At 37.3% G+C, this 21,231-nt stretch overlaps 1 protein-coding gene across 15 annotated transcripts in view; it reads left to right on the top strand.

The window, feature by feature from the left end:
- Positions 1-21,231, top strand: part of SOX6 (SRY-box transcription factor 6) — a 375,864-nt gene that overhangs the window by 256,296 nt on the left and 98,337 nt on the right. For 12 of the 15 annotated variants that reach the window (XM_069857675.1, XM_069857674.1, XM_069857668.1 and 9 more), the window contains one exon: positions 16,068-16,191. In XM_069857675.1, the coding sequence (XP_069713776.1) occupies positions 16,068-16,191 (124 nt within the window). The remainder of the gene's footprint in view (positions 1-16,067; positions 16,192-21,231) is intronic. The other 3 variants (XM_069857670.1, XM_069857680.1, XM_069857678.1) reach the window with 1 other exon arrangement.

Below are 21,231 nucleotides of genomic sequence, written 5' to 3'. Positions count from 1 at the left end.
TACAAATAATTCCGTTTAGTGGCTTTTGCTTCCCAGGGATCAATTTAATTAGTTATAAAATGTGACTTCATGTCAGGAGCCAGAAGAAATGCTGACGTTAAATAAAGTCATACGCAATTTAAACAATAAAGCTATCGATGCCTGGTTAAAAGTTAATGATGCACAAAAAATGGCTTAATAGAGACAACCTCAGCAATGCAAGTGATGGTAGGAAAATTAAGCTAAGTGGATGAATGAGAAATGGTGATGTTGTTGGATTGTTAAAACAAATTCATGGATGGCCTCATGGTTCATTTCATAGTACTGTATGTTCCTGATTTAAATACATGTCTGAGGGTAACTCTGTACTTTTATATTAGAAATGACAAGAAGTGGTCTGAAACCTTTATTCTATAGATTCTAGAAAAGGACAGGCAATTTACCTGTGCACATTCATCTTCAATGTACCCCCCAGGATATCATGGGATGACCCAACATTAACCATAATGACCTCATATTAAAATATTACAAGTACCAATATTTGCACAGTTGGTTGAGACCCTAGTCAGAATCAGTGTCTTATTATGCTAGGTGCTATTTTTATACTGTACAAATAAGAAGGGACAGTTTATGCCTTGAAGAAGGGTAGAAGCTAACATTAAAGCACCATATCCTTTCAAAATGCATTTAATACTGTAGACTTAATCTTCTAGTGTTATGTAAGCAGAATAAAAAGGCTCAGTGGAGAAAATAGCAACCTATAGAATTGTTGGAGATACAACTTGTCCTTCGTTTTTCTTTCTGTTTCTACATATGAACACACAGATGCACTAGAGTCCTTCAAGAATTATAGTTCCATTGTTTTCAAATTTCCTACCCTGCTTTGAGCACAGCAAGGTAAAATACATGCTAGGTGTCTTAAATAAAAACGTGCAAATCCATATTCTGACTTTGGGCCAAATTAATAAAAAATAGTTCTTGTCTTTCTTTGAGTAGCATACAAGGATTTTTTAAGTCATGGTGGATTGTTTCTATTTCATTAAAACAGTGCTCAGATTTAATTGTGAATTGATATAGTCACCTCAGATAAAGGTGTATAGACAGCAGAATATGCTGAATAGATGGTAGATCAAAACAAAAGATAACGAATTGTGATTCCTTAGTTTAAAAATATATGTTTGTCAAGTGGCATCTGACATAAAAATTCTGCTCCAAAATAACACAGTTTTTTATATGCTTGTGATTTATCACTATTCATGTGAGACTGGAGTTGAAAAAAGCCGATATAAAAATGACCTGATGTTGAGCTAAACCATGTTATGTTTTCATTTATATTAATCCTTTTGGGGCAGATGGGTTCCAATTAGAAAGACCAATCATGAAAAGAAAAAGTAGTAAATTGGACAGTTAGAAAACAATTTTCAACAGTTGTCCACAACTGGGCTTATCTATAGACTCCTAGAAAGCTTGAAGCTGAGTATCAGGCAGTGGTTATTACCTGCTAAAAGCATTAACAGTAGCTACGGTAACTTGCAAAAGATAGAGGGGATCTGCATTAGAATAAAACCTCTGTGTGTCAGAAGGATTTTCAGACTGTACAAGAGTTGTGTTTTTTTTACTAATGTTAGGCAAACTGTTTTGTCTTTGCATTGACTTTACATTGGCCGCAGCCTACACAGAGGGAACTGCTGGAAAAAAGAGGGGCATTAATACTTTTTACTGTGTGCGGGCCAGCCAGTAGTTAGAGCGGGGGCCCATGTTTTCTTAGGGCTCAGATGGCAAAGCTAAGTATTCAGCCTACGGCAGGAAAAAAGTGCCTTTTTTGTTTTCTGGCTGGAGAGTCCAAGCATTCCCAAAGGAACACAATGAATGGCCCATTTTGTCCGACACTGTTTCGTAGACATAGAATTCTTGTTTTTTCATAATTATTCTTGCCCGTCACTGGGTGTGCACATGACATTTGAGCGTGTTTTAAAGTCTTAACACACTCATGTGCCTGCAATAAAGTTACTCATAACAATCCAGGCTTTCTGCAGACAACAGAGCAGGGTCTGTTGTTTTCACAAGTCACAGCAGCTGGGAGGCAATTGTGAAGACAACAGCTTAATCTAGCTGGAAAATACAGGAAGAAGAGAATATACACTCAATTTCCTTCCATATTATTGCAAACAATGCAGAGGGCTTTTTTTTTTTTTTGTTGTGGCTTTTTCTTTTCTTTGCTCTGGGTGGTCTGACTGAAAATGTGAGTGGCATAAAATACACTAGTTAACGTACTTCGAATTTTCAACTTGTTGCATTTCTGTGTTCGTGTTGATGTGCCTAAATCTGTTAAAGGGTGAGAATATTAATCTACATGATGACTTTAAAAATCATACAATAAGAGCCTTATTTCAAATTCATCTACACAGTGTTTACACTGGTGTTGGTTTATGACATAGGTTGCAGTTGTTTTGAGTTACCCTGGTCTAAAGTGAAACTGGGATCTGGAACTTAGAGAAAATCTGATTGCTGAATAATTCAATTTGAAACAACATTAGTTAAAGAGAAAATAAAGCTAGGCATCCTTAGATGTTTGAAAGTTGTATTTTAGCTTCTGTGTAAAAGGAGAAGCGCACTCAGTAATTTGTTTCTTTATTGCATGCTTCTGAATCTGTCGATTAATCATATTTGTAAATGCTTCATTTATTTCAGAAGCACATTTACAAACAAAGCATGCAATAAATTAACATGCAAACTCAGTTAAAAAGCATCAGAAGTAGGGAGTGATCATTTTTTTCCCTAGCTATTTTTTCTTGTAAAGTTTTGGGAAATATTAGGGAGCTGGGTTTTTTTTAACTTGATTCAAAGGATTAAAAGTGAAGAGGAACGTGTATTTCAATTATCATGTCAACACTAGAAGGAGTAGAATGCAAATTAACATAAATTCAAATGGAGAGGTGGGGGTAGCTTAGCAGTCACCATTAGATTTTGTTTCAGTGAGCACAGATATTCCTTTTAAAGAAAAAGGGGTATTTATCCAATTGCACTAAATGTACCTTCCTTTCTTGCTCTTGGGAATGTTACATACAGCAGGTTTCCAGTAACCATGGCAGGCAACTCAGATGGGAAAGATTTTTATTATGCATAGCACAGAGGTTATAGCAGTGACTGGTAACAGCAAAAGCCAGTCAGACAGTGAGTATGGAAAATGAATGAATGATTTGAAAGTGGTCCAGACTTCCAGGAGAAAGATTCAAGAGCAAGTTGGTGTATTCTATAAAAATAGAATGTGAATGCTTAGATGTACACTCTGCTGTTTGTAACAGACCTGCAAGTAGTACAATACCACATGCACTGGCCAACTCAGGAGCAGTGGTAATAGGGATGCATGTACTGTTGGAAATGCAGTGGCTTTTACTCTATTCAGCCACAAAATAAAGGTGATAGTAATAGTATTTCATAGGCATCTGATCTGTTTATAAAAACATGGATGTGGGCTCCGGGGTCCAATCATTAAATTATTTAGAGACACTACTGACCTAACAGTAAGCAAAATCTCTTCATCTGTTTTCCTTTAAATACAACACCGCAACTGTCTTCTCCATTTCCCTTAAAAGTACAATACCAGTGTGGTCAAAAATAAACATGCAGATTAGTTGGTCTGTGCATCTCACATTAATCTTGTTCAACCTATTTGCCCTTACATCTCACAAATCCTGTATCAGTATGTCATTTTCTTGTTTTTCCTTTTGTGGCAATTTTGGAGTTAAACTGACTTTTGCCATGAGGAAAAAAAAAACCCAACCAAAAGAAGCCACACCTAAAAATTGGTTTGAAAAGTGCATCTAAAATGAAATGGAAAATTACATCCTGAAAACTGTTATTTACCTGAAAAGACAATGGAGACAAGCATGTGCTAACAAAACAAGGAGTTTGGGGAGAAGCATTGTTTACTCTGAAAACCCTTGAGTGCACTAGGAGAGCTGTAGAAAAGCAAGCTTTTGATTTATTTCAGCTGCCATGTGTCCACCTTAAAAAACAGGTGTTTGTGGGTATCCTTATTTTCTTGATATGATGCTGTCTAAGCTTTTTTTTGTATTTACGATGGTGACCTTTTAAAGCCAGAAAAGCCAAATGTACTTCACCGTGGTCTCCTCCCTCATGATGGAAGTTTATTGACAACTTTTGGGTATGACTTTCTGGGTATCAGTGGCCTATAGAGGAGAATTTACTGTCGGGGTAGCTATCTTGTATACACTAAAAATACTCTCCAAAAGAAATGAAGTGAGAGTGGATGCTAGGAGTTTTGCAAGGACACTGAAGGTGAGGAGTGAAAAGTTTAAGTGAAGGAGGAAAAAATGATTTGATAAATAGATGAGACAGAAAGAAATCCAGCAGTAATAGATGTGAGTGATAGAGTGATTTCCACATGACTTTTTTTGTTAATCAAGTTTTCTACATCTACAGTTAGCCCAGCTGGTTTGCTGACTTCTTTACACAGCAGAGATCTTGTTAAATGTATAACGCTCAAAGTGCGTCTTTCCAGAGTTGGATATGATCTTCCCACATTAGGCATTTAAGAAACACAAGGTTTGTGTTTCCAAGATCATTCAAATGGTGCCTACCCAGGAATGCAGCAACCAAGTTGTAGAGCCAGGTGGGTCTAAGAACACTGAAATCCCAAGTGAGGGATTCAGAAAACAAGAGAAAAGGATATTCTACATATATATACACCCATTATGTGTATATATATGTATATTCTAAAATATTTATGCAATGTATATGTATATATGTATATAAATATGTATTCTTGTTCTGTATATTATACATGGACATGAGTATATAAGTAGAGTATGCTTTTCTCTTTATAATATAGAATATATAAGCATATGTATGCACTAATCTGTTTTTATAGGTAGAAAGAGAGAGAGACATTCACTTTCACTTTAAGAAAATGTCTAACAGGAAAGTTTCTGCTCATTAAGATGTGTGTCTTTATAATGGAATGTACTATACTTAACCTCCATAGTGCATACTTTTTAAGAGTAATCTTCTAGTGAGTAAGTAAATTTCCATGAGGGCATCTTCGGTGTATTTAACCATTGTCCGCATGGGGATGTAGTGCAGAAGCACTAAGAATCTAAAAATACATATACTGAAATACTATGTGGTTGTTTCCGATATAGTAGAACCCTAAAACAGGGCTTCAGAATGGAGCACAGTGACTTACAGGTAAACACAGATGTAATACTTTGAACAAAACTGTTGAAAGCATCTCTTTTTGTCAAGCTTTTTGTTTTCTCCCTTGATTTTGGAAGTCTCTTTAGATAGACATTTCTGTAGAGTTCCTTCTCTTGTTGTCATATTACCTGACCAAATGTCCAAATTGTGACAAGGGTAACTTACTTGGTGGATCTGGCTGTCACTAGGGCATGCTGTTGCTACTCACAATTTTACAAGGTGTTATGTTAGACTGACATGCATCTGTTTGTACCAAGTCAGCCCTCATCCTTACTTTTAATTTTTATTTTTTTCCTATCTCTAAGTCTCTTTCATTCCAATTCCAATGTATGTAAAAAATGTCAGCACTAAGTAGCTCCTACTGTGGAAAAAAAAGTATCACTTCAGCTGCTCTTGCAAATTCTTTCACCCTCTGAGCAGTGATTAATATACAAGTTTAAGAAGAATTTTTAAACAAAACCTGGAAAAAGAGGAAAAGAGCAAATATGCAGGCTAATGGTGTACCCTGAAGAGAGCAAAATGCATTTTTTTAACAAGCCAAGCATAGCAAAAGAGCTATTCTACAGTAAAATTAATAATTACCAAAAAGATTTGCTAACATTATTGTTGTATCCTTTATAAGAATACGGGTAGCATGTTTAAAAAACATGGGAAGTGTGAATCAAAGCCCAAAGATTCAAACTGGTCCCTAATTTTTAATGTGAATTCTATTCGTATGCCCCTGGTGCATAGACTGAAATACAGTTTGTAGATAACAACTGTCTTTAGAGTTGTGCCACTTAACCTGAAAATTGTATCAGTTCCACCAATATTATAGATTTCTAATTTTCTTCAGCATCCTGCTTTAACAAAGATTTAATATAGGAGGGCATCTTAGTGCCACATGTAGTAGGTGCTTCGCTGTAATATGTGATTTCAGCCCCAAATATTTTCTGAAGGCAAGGTTTGTTTATTAACTGAACCCCATGCTGAGATTCAATCAATCTAATACAGGCTGAGTTTGAAGTTGAACGTTCAAACGTATGCCCATACATCTTGGGCATATATCTTACATAATGATGTTGGCCCCAGACATCTTTCTGGGTTTGTTTATGTCTGTTATGGATTCCCCTCATTATCCATGCTGTTTGAGGGATTCCCTTATGGATTCAGCCAGTTTATTGCATACTTTTTTAATTTTATGCCAAACTTAATGTCCTGAGTGGTAGCTTGTATGGTAGCTCTGTACAGCTCCCTCTCAAATCCAGAGATGAATGCTGTGATTGAGGTTAAATAAAATAATATTGAAACCAACATGCTGCAAAAGGGGTATGTAAGAGAATGCCTCGGGAGAGGCAAGAGAGGTATGGAAGTAACACGAATGATAAAACATTAAGATGTTGACTACTCTTCCTATTTCTTCTCCTTTTAATTATAGTTAACCATTAGAGCCACAATTCTGTAATTTACAAGACCTTTCTTACTGAGGTTCCATAGTAATAATGCTTCGAAATCTTATTTATTAAATTTCATCAGAGTGAAGGGATGTTTTAAAATATGCTGGTCGCTAAGAACATCTGTGCATGCACACAACTCCCAGCAGTGTTAATTGGAGTTGCACGTGCAGATCAGCCAGAGAACAATCTTAAACACAGACAGCGGAGATTGGTATGGGCCATGCTCTGTTCTCAGGAGTGTCCTGCTCCACTGATGTAAGTGGAGTTTCTAAGGCTTTCCTCCTGAGATTAACATTGCACTTCTCGTACTCAGTGTACAGTACCCATTTAATTCTGGTAGGAGAGTTTACTAGGAGTAATATATGGCCAGAAGAAAGTAGAGCTAATAGTAGACAGATTTTTCTTATAAAGCCATTGCGTTATGAAAGACATTGTTTTCAGTCTGAAAACACAGATTTATAAACTCTTAATGTGTTGGTTCCCTATGCCTTTCATTTGAAATAAACAGCCAGCAATATTATTTTATAATAAGGCAGAAGGTGTAACAAGAATTAAGTAATGTTTTGTGAAATATGTGATTGATGATTAAAAAACAGAGACAGAAGGGGTGGAGGGGTGTCGGTCTAGCATTCAATAGTCAGCCAAAACTTCTATTTGAGCATGCATTAAGTCAGGAAGACCAGACAGTGTGTCTGGAAAATTATTCTTTGAGAAGTAGTCTCTCAAAAATATTCCCTTGTTTCTTAAATCTGAAGGCATCCTTTGACTGACTTAGTTATTTTATATCTATTGGTGCTAGAGAAAACAAAAGAAACTTTAAAACCTGAAAACATAAACATCATTGAACCACCCACTTTAAGAAGAAGAAAGGGTGGTGGAGGAGAGAGAAAAAGAAAAGAAAGAAATCACAGTGGATGTTTTTGAGGAGGGAACATGCTATGCTGTGTAAAGGGGGCTAGTGTAACAAGAAGTCATCTATTCTTGATTTCTTTAGACAGCTAAAGCTTTGTGCCTTGTCTAGTTTCTACAGTTTAAGAGCTTGTTCTGTGTGGCAGAAATAATACAATAAATGGGTTTAACCACATTTGTCTCAGCTAGACAGTCTGCTTTGTCAAAGATTGCTGGTACAACATAAACAAATTATGTGTTTGTAGTGCTTTTCAATGAAAGCCTATCTAACAGAGCGGAGATTGTGTTTCAGCAGCTGTAGATTTAATCTCCTACCTGTCAGTTAAAGCAGGCATTTCCTGAGCAGATAAGGCCTGGCTGCAGAGGGGAGCAGCCACAGCTGGACAAAGGGCCATTGTTATTGCCTTGCAATTCTATGTAGATTTGCCAGTGCATTTCATCACACCAACTCTGAGCATGTTTTGGTTACAGAGGAGCCAACCCTTTGCTGCAGGTTCAGCAGGCAGAGAGAAAGGGTTGCAGCATAGCGTCATGGTATTGACTCCCACTGAATGTCATGAGCAATTGAAGAAAATATTCCAACTTTGAAAGCAGCGTCACTCTAACGTGAGTGTGATCATAGAATTCACGGCAAGGCTCTATTTGAAAGCTGAAAGCACGCTTTAAATAATGTTGGAGTTCTGACAAATAGGGGAGAGCCAGAAAATTTGAAGATTGGCATTCCTTCTTGAATATCAGGATCCTCTGTACAAAAGGCAGCACAACAGTGGGGTTTTATGTCTGAAGTATAGCTGTTGGTGGAATTTTAACACCCAAACTTGGACAGGAAACACCTAATGCTCATTTTAATTATGCTTTGTTGTTTTCTGCCTTATTTTACCTTTTTAGTGATTTTATTCTTTCAAAATGTTTTTGTAGATGAATCATAAATGTGGTAGAAAGTTGAGGAGCCAATATAACTGATCTGAGCCAAACACAGCTGGTGTAGGAAGGAAGCTGGCTGTGTGTATGTCACTGGAAGTTTAGAAACTCTCTGTGGTTATTCCCAAATCTGCAATAATTACTGTATACCTGGCAGCGGCAATCACCTCGGTCATACTGTACGAACACACCAGTTTCTTGGAGTCTTTTCAGAGTAAAGATGGTCATAATGTGTCAAAATCTGAGGAATCCTAGGAAGAGATCGAACAAATTAATTTTTAGATGTAATCAGTATTCTGATTTGACTTTGATCTCTAGATACAGGAGTTTTCTGCATTAACTAGTTCTCTGCGTAATTGCCTTTGATAACCTTTTGTGTTTCGATGTAGAAACTCCATAAACATAATGTAGTTTCTGGAAGTTACATATGCTACTATTCTGGATCAAATCTCTTTCAAAAATATACAGAAGCAAGAATGTTCTCACTAGACACGAATGCACTTTGCACTTTGAGTAGCTCTGTATTCAATTGTGCAGGAAGGTGTAAAGGTTACAAGCAGCAGATTACAATGGTTTAGTTTATATTCACTACACATTGTTCCTTCTGTGACTAGAAAAGAAATCAAGGCCTGTTTGAGTGTCCACCTGTCTAAATTGTAGATGTAATATTGTCATCTGAATGGGTCTTTGAGCTTGAATTAGTTAACAATTGTAAACTCTTCATAATCTCTAACTGCTTATAGAGTTACAATACAATATAGTTGCAAATCTTGGAATATCAGTGAAAATATAGAAAGCTTTAAAAACAGTATGCTCATGAGGAAGAAATTATTCTTGTAGCAAAGGAAATGGCAGAACTGTTAGCATCAGTGATCCCTGGGCTCCAGATATATTCTGTAGCTGTTTAACATAAAAGCAACCCCCCAACCTGTTCTGTTGTTACACTTTTTTTAGCTCAATAAGGCAGAAGGAGTTTTGATTGGAGGCATTGAAAGATGTTTCTGGTTTTTTCCCACTTCTGCTGGAGCTGTTCTCTAAAGTGAAAGGCAATCCTTCCTTTAGCAAATCATCAATGTTGTGGCATTAAGTGATTTTTTTAAACTATACACTGCAAGGCCTGCTATTTGAGGGAGTTACATTTGTGTTAATAATTAGGGATGGCTACTGTTCAAAACAAGAACTCTTTCTTGAAAGGATGTGTTGGGGGGGAAACTGCTTAAAAGCACCTATATGACATGCAAATTTTAAAGCATTTCTTGCTCTAAAATTTTCCATCAACAGGAAATTCTGATGTACTCCAAAAAACCTGCATGTTTTGATATCACCATAAAAATATAAGCTAATAAAGAATTTCTGACATAGTTTATATTTAGATTTGAGATCAAGTAATGGAGCTTCCATATATAGAATATCAACAAGTATCATTAGGCTCCAATATTTTTCTTATTTTGGCATGAATAAGACAAGGTGCAAACAAGAAATATACATCTTCACTAGTCTTTGGAAATATCTGAAATAATTGACTTGCTCAGTCTTCTGTGATGGCTTGGTGACCACAAACTGTGACAATTTGCATAATAGTCAACTCTTCACTTCTGTGGAGATAACTGTTTGTATCTGATTAAAATTAGGACTGTTTTAGTTCTCTTGACTTTTCCAGAAGTTGCAGAAATAGAGATTTGCTGTTATGCTTTAACCAAACAAATGCACACATGGGGATAACAATATGCTGAGTTTATGCAGATTTTACAACACAAATCTGAATAAAATACCCACTAATAGACCCTTAAGGAGTAATAAACACACATGAATTTTCCTTAGTTGCACTTTAAAGTGATTTTAACATACTACTAGACCTTAACAATAATATTTAATTGACAAGATTATGCATTTGTATGGATCGAAAAGGTGGTAGATCTCTAATTCCAAATGAACTATGAATTCACTTTTGCATAACATGTTTTATTTATTTCTCTATAGCAGAGATGTTCTCCATCCCTCCTAGTGAGAGTTTCTTAAAATACAGACAATTTAAATAGATTTAATTACCATCTATCATACTCTTCACTTCATGAGATCATCTTTAGTTGAATTCTGTATTTCCAGGTACTCTAGGAGCTAAGTAAAAGCAGAGCAACACAATAAGAAGCTAAAAGAAGTGAAATGAGAGCTAGTGTTTAAAACTATTCTGTTTTCAATGTAGTTGGTAGTGTTTTCCTGTTGCCGTATTCATTATTTCCCAAGTAGATGGAATTTAAGTTTAGTTCATTTAAAGTTTCAAAGTATCGAGGAAGAAATAATAATAATAAAGGATGCTCTGTTTCGCTCTATGATCATGGCTGCAATTTTCACATTAATGTTGTGGGCACTGCAGTAGACTTAAATCTCCAAATCATGCTGAACCATTGGACAAATGGAAAAAATGATAGGGGAAAAGAAAGAAAATAGCAGTTACAATCCATTTACAAATTCAGCAGTGGGCTACATATTTTTCATAGTATTTCCCATATGAAATGTTCTCACTTTGCAAGTCTATGGTATCTTTTTTACAGTTTATTTGCCAACGCTTCCCCTGGGATCTCATTGGCAGACATTTTCTTTGTGGCTCATGTACTTTCACTGAGAGGAAATATTTTTCAATTAGATTGTAGATAATTAGATGGCAGATAAATTAGAACATAATATACCTCCCTATATAGATATAGCTCCAGTGATTCTATATTGCTAAAAGGGGCAGAAAGAAGTCTCTGAAAAATTTTAAATGTGGGGGCTATGTCAGTGCAATTTTTCAGTATCTTAGCTATTATGCAGTACCTGCATGATCACTTTTAATCTGTTGGAGCCCACCTTTCTTCAACCGCTGTTCCTCCTAACGCAGAGTCACAGTTGCTTCTAAGATATTATTTATGCTAGGGAGGACTTCTCACTTAAGTGTTTGTGTCCACTCTCACATATAAACTTCACATTAGAGAATGCTAGGCATTAATGGCACATTTATTCAAAGGCTTGAGAAGTTCATTTCTGAGCTCAGAACAAAAGACCCAGCCAGCACACACAAAAAGTAGCCAGATCCTTTATAACTGCAGTGGTAAGTTAATCCAGCCTTAGTCGCTTTGCTTCACCAGAACAGCACAAATGAAACAGCCAGACCATTCAATTATAACCAGAGAGACCTTTTGACTTCAGTACAATTTTTTTGCAGTTTTCTAAATAGATAAATTTTGGGAGCAGAAAAGGACTTAGTCTTGGCTTGAGTTCATTACGATATTAGCTGAGTTGAGGATGAGATTTGGGCCCAAACCTACAAAAATTTTAGCACATTGCTGCTTTTAAGCCTTTAAGTGGTCCCACAGACTTTCAGGTATATAAATTTTCATAGGAGTCCCTATTTCTTTATGCAACATAGTTTTGATTTCTAGCATTACCACCAAAACGACCTAGTTGACATAGAATTCAAATTCAGAAAATTTCTTCTGTTTCTTCTCTTACAGAGAACAACAAACCCCAACACTAGATATTGAAATAAATATACTTCCAATGGTGGTATAAAAATAGTAGTGCCATATATCATATGCAGACTGTTTAAAATGCAGATAAGTTAAATACATATAATATTCAAGGTATTTAAAAACTTGTACTAGTAGTATCAGGGGCACAAACACTGCTTTCAGTGCCCTTATGATTTTTAAAATGAATCAACCTAAAATGTAACCTGTCAGTTATAGCCACTATGTTCTATCATATAAACATGTATTTTGAGCATCCTGCTCTTGAAGGTTGTGATTCTTATAGCTAAGAAGAAATGCGCAAGCTGCCTTTTTGCTTGCACTGCTGCTGTCCTTTTCTTTGGATCCCTTTACTTCTCTAGCTGCAAGCTTAGTTGTGGTGGAGGCAGCTTTGGCTTTTAAAAGACAGAACCCTTCCTATTCCTTAGTCTCACTTAGTCTGCTGTGTTCCTTATCCAAAAGAGGCAGATCATTTTCATTCAAGGCATTATTTCTGTATGACACATCACTTCGGCTTTCATTTTCCAAGCACAACACTAACCATCAATGACTTTCTAACAAGGAGCATTGTTCAGCCGACTTCTGAGATTGCCATTCACATGACTGTGGGACAAAGCACTGCAGATTTGCCGTTTATCAAACAGGCCAGTAACTTTTATTATTTCAGGGAGAATCAAATTGGAAGTTGCTTCTTGAACTAATCAGGGCTGATTTGCTCTAAAGTTGCTTCCTGACTTAGATCTCAGGCAAGGAAGTGCTGTAATCAGTTCCCAAGGGCTGTTGGAGTTGTGATGGGATATTAAAGGAATGGTACGCTACATTTTAAGAGTTTCCTAATCTTGGCGGCTTCTCATGTTTAACGCAGTTAAACCTGACCTTGTTGTATAGAAGCAGTGATTAATTTTATGAGGTAGATTTATATAAGACATGATTTTACTTGAGGCTACAGAACTGAATTTTAGAAAGAATATACTCACGTTTCCTCCAGGGTTTGTATGGTTCTGTTAAAGATATAGACTGGCAGAATTGTTCAAAACCAAGCATTTACTACGCATGACAAAAAAAATAAATAATCTTCATGAAAGAGAAAATGAGTCCCCCTGAGTGTCACTGTTTGCATATTAGCCCATAGTAGGGGCTCTGCCAAGTTACTCTCTGACTGACTGCTGCAGATGCTCTTTCTCAAGTATTCTGAGTGAGATCTTTAGTGCAAGTCTTTGGGGACAAACAATAGCACCTGTTCCTCAGAAGACAGCAGTCCAGTTAGTCCATTCATGTATCTTTAATGAAGCTCTGGGGCAGATGGCAAAAAATGGCATCATCAACAACTTAGCACAGAGGAGACAAAAGGGGAAAGCGCCGATCCAACAATACGCTATTTTTACGAATGGGAAGAGACAGAATCGGAGTGTTTCTCGGGCATCTGCTACAGTCTTGGTTTTCAGAAAGACCTGAGGAACATCTCAGCAATTAAAATTTCTGGGCATGTAGCCGATTTTATGAAATACACCAATCAACCCCTCCTCCCAATGTCTTACCCCTCCCCAGTGAAATCAAAATAAAAAAACCCAACAACCCAGGAAAAAAAATGTCAAAAATTAAGGTGTCTGCTGGTTTTGGCATTAATTTTACATCTTTAATAATTCAATGAGCAGTGATACTTGTATATTCTCTTCCTTTTTAATGCTTTTTTGTGCTTTTCAGTTCACCTGTGCTGAAAATTGACAACTATGTATATAACAATTCTGAGTGAAACCAACATTTACCTAGGAATAATATTTAATGTGTGCCAGAGGGAAGACACATGGGAGGGAGCAGTTGTCATTCAGTATGGGCTTTTTTTCAGTGTGTATAAATCTCTTAAGTATAAGCTCAAACTTACACTTTGCCTGTAAGCCACCTTTAGACAAAGTTACATTGCTTTATTTAGGCTGAGGACCTGATCCAACATTCAGAGCAGCATTTCAGGGAAGACTCACAGACAGCCAGAACATGCAGTCATAATTTTCTACACTTCTGGAATTGTTTTTATTTGAAAGTTTAAAACAAAACCTTTCTGACTACGGGGGAGCTGATCCAGCCCTACAATATTACATTGGGAAGAGGCTTATGAAATAGCTATTGCAGGACTTGGTCCTAATTATGTTTTTCAAATTATTTTTATGACATTGAGACACAAAGTTTTGCTATGGGTATGTATGACCATCACTCTAACTGCAATACTTGCTCTGATCTCTTCTATATTGAGAGATTGTGTTGGTGTCTTCTACCTTCACAACTCCATGGAAATAGTCTGTGTATGGCTATTGAAAGGGATGTTTCTTAAGCCTTGGGTCCATTTGATTAGATTGCTGTCGATAGATGGTATTGTTTTGAATTCCTTCCAGTATATCCCATAGTTGTTTCTATAAGACAAAGCTTGTAGTTTTCAATTGCTGTATTCCTGTAGAGCCAATGTAAAGGAACATAATGCAGCAAAACTTACACCATTTTATCAGAGGTAAACGCCTGTGCTGGGCACATGGGGGTCAACCAATCTAACCAAGTTTAACTCATATCCTAAAATACATAGCCAGGCTTACCTCAGCTAAAATGAGAGAAATAGCTGCTCAAAGCTAGTTTCTTTCATGCCCCAGTGCCATAGCAGTAATTGCACAAAGACCTTTTTATTATAAGTTGATTTTCCTGAGAAATGGATTAAAAAAAATACTGTAAAGTGTTTATTTTTTGCTTGACCTTTATTAACCTACATCTTAGGGCTTTCCCAAGAGAAGAGTTGTTGGTAAATTAACCCTCATAGACACACACAGTAGCATTTCTGCTCTGCATCAATGGTTGTGAAAGTAATGGGGATATGACAAGAAAATTTGGCACTATTTAAACAATGTCATAGGTCAACATATGGGATTTGTCCAAAAAAGATTTTTGGGAATTAAATGAAAAAAAATTGCTTGAAGTGTACTTCAGCTTTTTAATAGTATTTAATGCCACCGATTTATGGTAGGATGAGGGCAAAGTTTTGGTTTTTTTTTTCTGCCTAAACCTCCAATTTCTTCCTAAATTTAATGGCTTTGATATATAAACCATTTTATGTTTGCTTAACTACTAATCAGAAAAATCATAGTCAAACTCTTGGGTACTTCTGGGGTTAAGGAATGATGGATAAAAACTCTTTGTGATCTTAGCCACTGTTTCTGAAATGCATGTAGCATAAATTAAGGAGCTAGGAAATTAATGTGGATTTAACAGACACAATTCTGTCCAGTCTCCCATTTTCTGTATGTTGAATATGAATGCTGGTATAAGATGAAGATTTTTTTTCTTTTGCTTGTTTCTGCTTTTTGATACATTAATTAAGGTCAAACTAAATTTTATATAGTGGGTATTATTGTGAAATCGTCTCTCAATACAGTTCCATAATTACCAAACTACATGATAGCACACAAAGCTATAAAACTGCTTAGACAGACTAACAATTTACGTGTTATAGTGATGTGTGTATGGGAAAAAATATTAGTTTAATTGGGAGCCAAGATGTTGGAGCCTTAAATCTTAAGATCTGGGGTGCTGACTAGAAGACTTGAGTTGTTGGTATGTATATGAACAATACAATGTTGTAAGATCTCAGAATTAAAATTACCCAAAGGATACCAAAATCTGAACATCAAAGTAGCAACTACAGTGTTCGGTTACTTCTAAAATGCTTGTCATTCTGCCGCGTGTGACCAAAGATGAGAAACTTGTGAAAAATTAATAAAAATACTTGCTGCTCTTCTTTTTAAAGAACATATGGTTTATTCGAAAGGTTTTGTACCCTCTTACCCTCTGACAGGACATGGACTATTAATTAAAAAAAAATAATAAAGAACCAGGATTATGTAGGAAAGCGTGCAGTTCACTGAGACTCTTACACCTTTGACACTAAGGGAAAACAATGTTAGTGAGGGCTTTGATGTGATAATGTGAAATTGGCAGGGATTACATTAAGGCGAAGGTTCTGTGGGACTGTGTGAACACAAGAACACTATCAGTACTGGAGAAATACCTGTCAAGACAAATTTGTGCTATTTTTGATCAGAGGCTCTCTTCTGTTTAGCAGGTTCAGGGTCACATGCCTCCGCTCATGATCCCAATTTTTCCACACGACCAGCGGACGCTGGCAGCGGCTGCTGCAGCCCAGCAGGGATTCCTCTTCCCCCCAGGAATAACTTACAAGCCAGGTAAGCTGACAGGGACATGTAGCTATTTAACATTTTAAGATATTAACTGTAGCTTCTTGTGTGATCTGTCTCATGTAGATGATGTTACACAACTAGCATAGCTGGATGGCAATAATGTGAAGTTTTGCAACTGCACTTGAAAAAACCCTTCTGATTTGCAGGGGGTAGATGGAATATTGTTTCTTGAATATCATTGGGGGTTTATAACCTTTATTTCCCATAAAATCATTTGCTCTAAATATATTGGCCCACTTGCCTAGTAATTTGCACCTGGTCTGCCCCGTGACATTATACAAAAGCTATGTATCTTTAGTTAATTCTGTTACCTTCAGTATACTTGTCTTTTGTGCCAAAATTCTTACTCTTAATTAGTGATAAAAGTCAGAGGAAGTATAATTTAATTGGCAGGCTTCAAATGGGCAACTTTTTGTTTGATTTCAATCTGAATAATAAAAGGTTTCAGTAGTTCAATCCCAGTCATCATTCAGACTTATAACAGGTCACATAACCTTGCAATGAAATATGTTTTGAGATGATTTAGCAAATATTATGATTTCTTTCTTTTTTCCTCCAAGTTTACAGGACTCCTGGGGAATTCAATTAGGGATATAATGATTTGAAGCTACTTTCAGAGCCTCCTTGTAAACAGGGCTTTAAATGTTTAAAGACACATTGCCAAAGGAATTCAATGTAGGAAGATAGTTAAGTAAATAAGTCAACCTTATTTTCATTTGTACATTCTTTGTAAGTGACCTCAGTCCAGAAGCAGCAACCTTATTTTGCTCATTAATAGTATTCCCTGTCAAGCTGCCTTTAGCATGTTAACTTGATAACTAATAACTACAAAACATAAATGCCAGTTTCTTTTTTTGACGTTAAATATGAAATGTACAAAGTAAAGCATTGATCCTGCTCCCACTGATGTTGGTAGCGGTTTTGCTGTTTACTGCAGCAGGAGCAGGGTCAAATCCAAAGTAAAGCCTCCTAATAGATGAGGTAAACAGCATACTAATTAAAAACCAGGTTGAACCTAAAATCTTTTCTAGCAAGTTTACTTAATATTAAATGAAGTGAGGCTAAGCAAGATTTCGGCAAGCATTTCCATTTGTCCTACTCCCTTCTGTCTCTTTGGTCTAGAGAATTTCCTTTTTAGACACAGGATCTTTGTCCTGTTAATATCTTATTTTTAGGTTTAGAAATCCTACGGTTCTTTTCCAATTTGATAAACTGGCACGCTGTATGCAGGAACCAGTTAGTGGAGCTCTGAAAGACAGCTGGCTCTAGATGGCACAGGATGCTGGTTATTCACACACATCACCACCTAACAGTAGCTGGGAACCAAAGTGCAGAATATTTTGTCTCCAAAGATGTAAGATTTGCCAGTTGTGGAAATTGTCTATAACACCTGAGCTAATACCTTTCTTCTCACAGACAAGAGGAAACATGGACTTCAGTTTCCTTGCTTTTCCCATTTTAATCTGACATGCTTTCTGAATAGTCCCTGCTAATGATTAAGCTGTTGGTTGTGCTTCCCCCTGAAAGGTGCTATGTCAAATCATGTCGTGTTGATTTTGGCTCTGTAGGCTGCTTGGTGTAGTAATGACTCTGGAAGAAGAGTACCAGCATGATTTCCTGCACAAGAAAGTATTTCTGCACTTGTTCTAAAGTGCTCCTTGCAGCAGCTATCTTAACACTTTACCGAGCTTATACTGTTTTACCTGTGATCCTATTGACCTCATAGGAGTAGGTGATACAGCTTTAGGCCATTGTTTTTACTTGCCCAAATGCAGATCTATAACAAATATTAACAGAATGAAGTGCAGGCAGAAATTAAGACCTAGATATCTCAGAAAACAACCAAGCTGGTTGCCAGTATTTTAGCAGTTTATATCCAGCTGATGCTAGTAAAGACCAGAAGTCACAATGATCTGATTATACTCAATGGTTTGCAAGAAATTGGACTACTTATATTTTTAATATATTTATTAAATTCTACAGCATGTGTGGCAAAGATGGCTGGGCAGGTTAGCAGTTTCTGTTCGAGAGACATCATGACAAACCTCTCCCCCCCGTAAATACACTTAGTATTGATTAATTCCTATTTTTGGCACTCTTGGCACAGTAGTTAAGGAATTAATGAAACTGGAGATTAAGCTAAACTCTTTCATAGAGAGGGTTCTTCAAAGTCATTGCTGAGGAATATTTATGAACTTGACTACTACTACCCGTACTCTTCTACTTTTGTGAGAAATGAAACTTTCACCTTTAGAACTGTCAATTTGTACATGCTTTTACTTCTGAGGAAAGATAGGAGATGGATTAACCCTTCAGATACTTACCACTTTCTTTCTTGTTGCCTGTTCAGTTTCTATTTCATTTTACTTCAGTTTGATGTAGGCAAGACTGAGTTTTGACACTGCCAGTTTTCCTTGACGTTCTGAAAATACAGTTAGAGGAATTCAATAATAGGAGCTGTGGGAACTGAGTACTTTAAAAACTGTGTCATTTAGGGAATGTCAAATATTGTGTGCACAGTCACCTAATGTGCTTTGCCCGCAAAATGGGCTAGATATAAGCCAGCTCCAACTAAGAAGTGGTGTATCCGTGTTAGTGTGACAATGCAGCCAAGATGAGAGGTCCTGCCTCGGTGTACAAGCAGTTCTGTGTACATGTCCATGCAGATTTATCTTCGCGGGCTAAATGGGAACAAATATAATGGCTGTTTAGTTCAATGCCAAGATATCAGTTATCGAGTTCTGTTGCAAATCTGCACTTAACCTCTATGCCTTGAATTACAAAATTGGTACTTCTATAACAAAGTGCGTTAGGTCATGCTCTCAATGGAAGAACCAGTAGAAGAGAGGAGAATTTAGTTGGTTATGAGGCCCTTCCAGCACATGCCTTCGTTGCTTCTGAACTCCTCAGCTTAGAGAGTCATAATGAATAAAAAACTTGAGGAAATGTGGATATACAGATATGACTTTTATAAAAGCCTGATAGGACAGAGTTTCCTATGGCCTGGCAGGATCTATAACACAAGGTGGCTGTAGCCTCCCTCCCCCACCATAGTTTGGAGCTCTAGGGGGTGAAACAGGCTAAAGTTAGCAAGTGCTGATGACAAGTAATAATTACATCAGGCAAAAAATCCCCAAAGTCCCGTGCTTCCTTATGTATCTCAAAGTCATGTAATATAATTTTCCGGCATGGTAAGTACTAATTGAGAAATCAGAGCTGCATAGACCACCTAATTAATTTTTTATACATATTTCAGTATTTATACTGTATACTGGATTAATTAAAACTTTAGGGCGCTGTGCATCTCAAATGACTGTTGTGACTATTGACCTGCAGGCACTTGATGAGCCTCGCAGAATACCTGGTTGTGGGGGTTGTCACTTATTCCAGTGGAAAGCTGAGGGTGGCAGCTGTTAGGAATTTAATACTTGCCCAGAGATGCTATGCTGTTAATATAATTATTTTGCATTCCAAATAGAGCAAAGCAACTGCACTGGCTTTCTGACTGTGACCACTATACTTATTACCTAGAACTGGTGGGTAACATAAGTACCGTTATACTTCCTCTCACAGTGCAAATTTCCCTTCACTTAAGCAACCACGTGCTTTTCGGAAAAGTTAGTGGGTTGAATTACCCTTGAATGGGATCAGCATGTTCCCTTAGTGCCCTGGGTCAAGAGAAGAAGACAGTTAGTGGGGGTAAGGAGGATCACATTGCTCTCCTCCATCTTACAGTGACTAAAATATTACTTCCTTCAAGTTTTGGGACTAAGAGGGAATGGGAAAGTCAGATGATGACAGAGTATAGATACAGAGTAGCACTGGACAGGAACCAGACCATACTCTAGGGAGAGCTGAAAGAGAACTATGGTTTGCTCTGAATGGAGAGTGGGAGGGCTGTTCTCCATGTTGGCTGCACAGTGGCAGTCCATGTAACTTAGGAGTGAATAATAATTTCGCTCAATAGTATTCTGAAAATATTTTGTATTATAATATTTAAGTATAAAGGGGAGAGGGGCAGATTTAGACTAGACCTAAGGAATAATTTCTTCACTATGAGAGTGGTGAGGCACTGGAACAAGTTGCCCAAGGATGTTGTGGATACCCCATGCCTGGAGGTGTTCAAGGCCAGTTTGGAAGGGCCCTTGGGCAGCCTGGTCTGGTGGGATGTGTCCCTGCCCATGGCATCCACAACATCCCTGGTCAACCTGGTCCAGTGCCTCACCACCCTCATTGTGAAGAAATTCCTCCTTATGTCTAGTCTAAATCTGCCCCTCTCCAATTTATAGCCACTCCCCCTAGTCCTACATGCCTTTATAAAAAATCCTTCCCCAGCTTTCTTGTAGGCCCCCTTCAGGTACTAGAAGGTCTCCTTGGAGCTTTCTCTTCTCCAGGCTGAACAACCCCAACCCTCTCAGCCTGTCCTCATATGTGAGGTGCTCCGGTCATTCTGGTTTATACACAAAAGTAATTCACAAGGGGTTTTGCTATGCTGGAAATGCAATGGAATGTGAAAATGGAAACTATTTTCTTAGGCTGGTGGCAAAAATAGTGAGAAATATGGCTAATGTTTTGACCTGGTTCTGCTCTTTCTTGCACTGGGGCAAATCAACAATAACTCATTTGAAATCAAAGAAAATAAAACCAGGTAAAACATGAGAAACAAAACTGTCAGGCTTATTCTCATCTGGCTGGACTCAGATTCCAATATAACTAACATCATCTTAGATCTGCTGGAATTTACTGATATCCAGCACTGCAGTTTCCATTCGGAACAAGCCTTTCAGAAGTTTTTCCTATAAGGTGGTTTAAATTTTACATGGCACAGTACTCCATTTTCAATAGGCTGCTGTTCCTCTTGGCAGGTGAGAACAGAAAGCATACATCAAATCAACTGTGTACTGAGTTAGCCATGTAACTTTGCATGGCAGAGGTGCTGCACGAGTCTGGTTCTAATGGAAATTCCGCAGGACTGAGTTAAAGTCTGTCATGTGTTCCTTGCTGGGTTTGACTGGTTGAAACAAG

Source organism: Phaenicophaeus curvirostris, chromosome 5 (genome assembly GCF_032191515.1).
Source record: "Phaenicophaeus curvirostris isolate KB17595 chromosome 5, BPBGC_Pcur_1.0, whole genome shotgun sequence".
Classification (NCBI taxonomy): domain Eukaryota; kingdom Metazoa; phylum Chordata; class Aves; order Cuculiformes; family Cuculidae; genus Phaenicophaeus; species Phaenicophaeus curvirostris.
The sequence above is the reverse complement of the archived record's forward strand: the minus strand, read 5'-3'. Positions and strand labels throughout refer to the sequence as shown.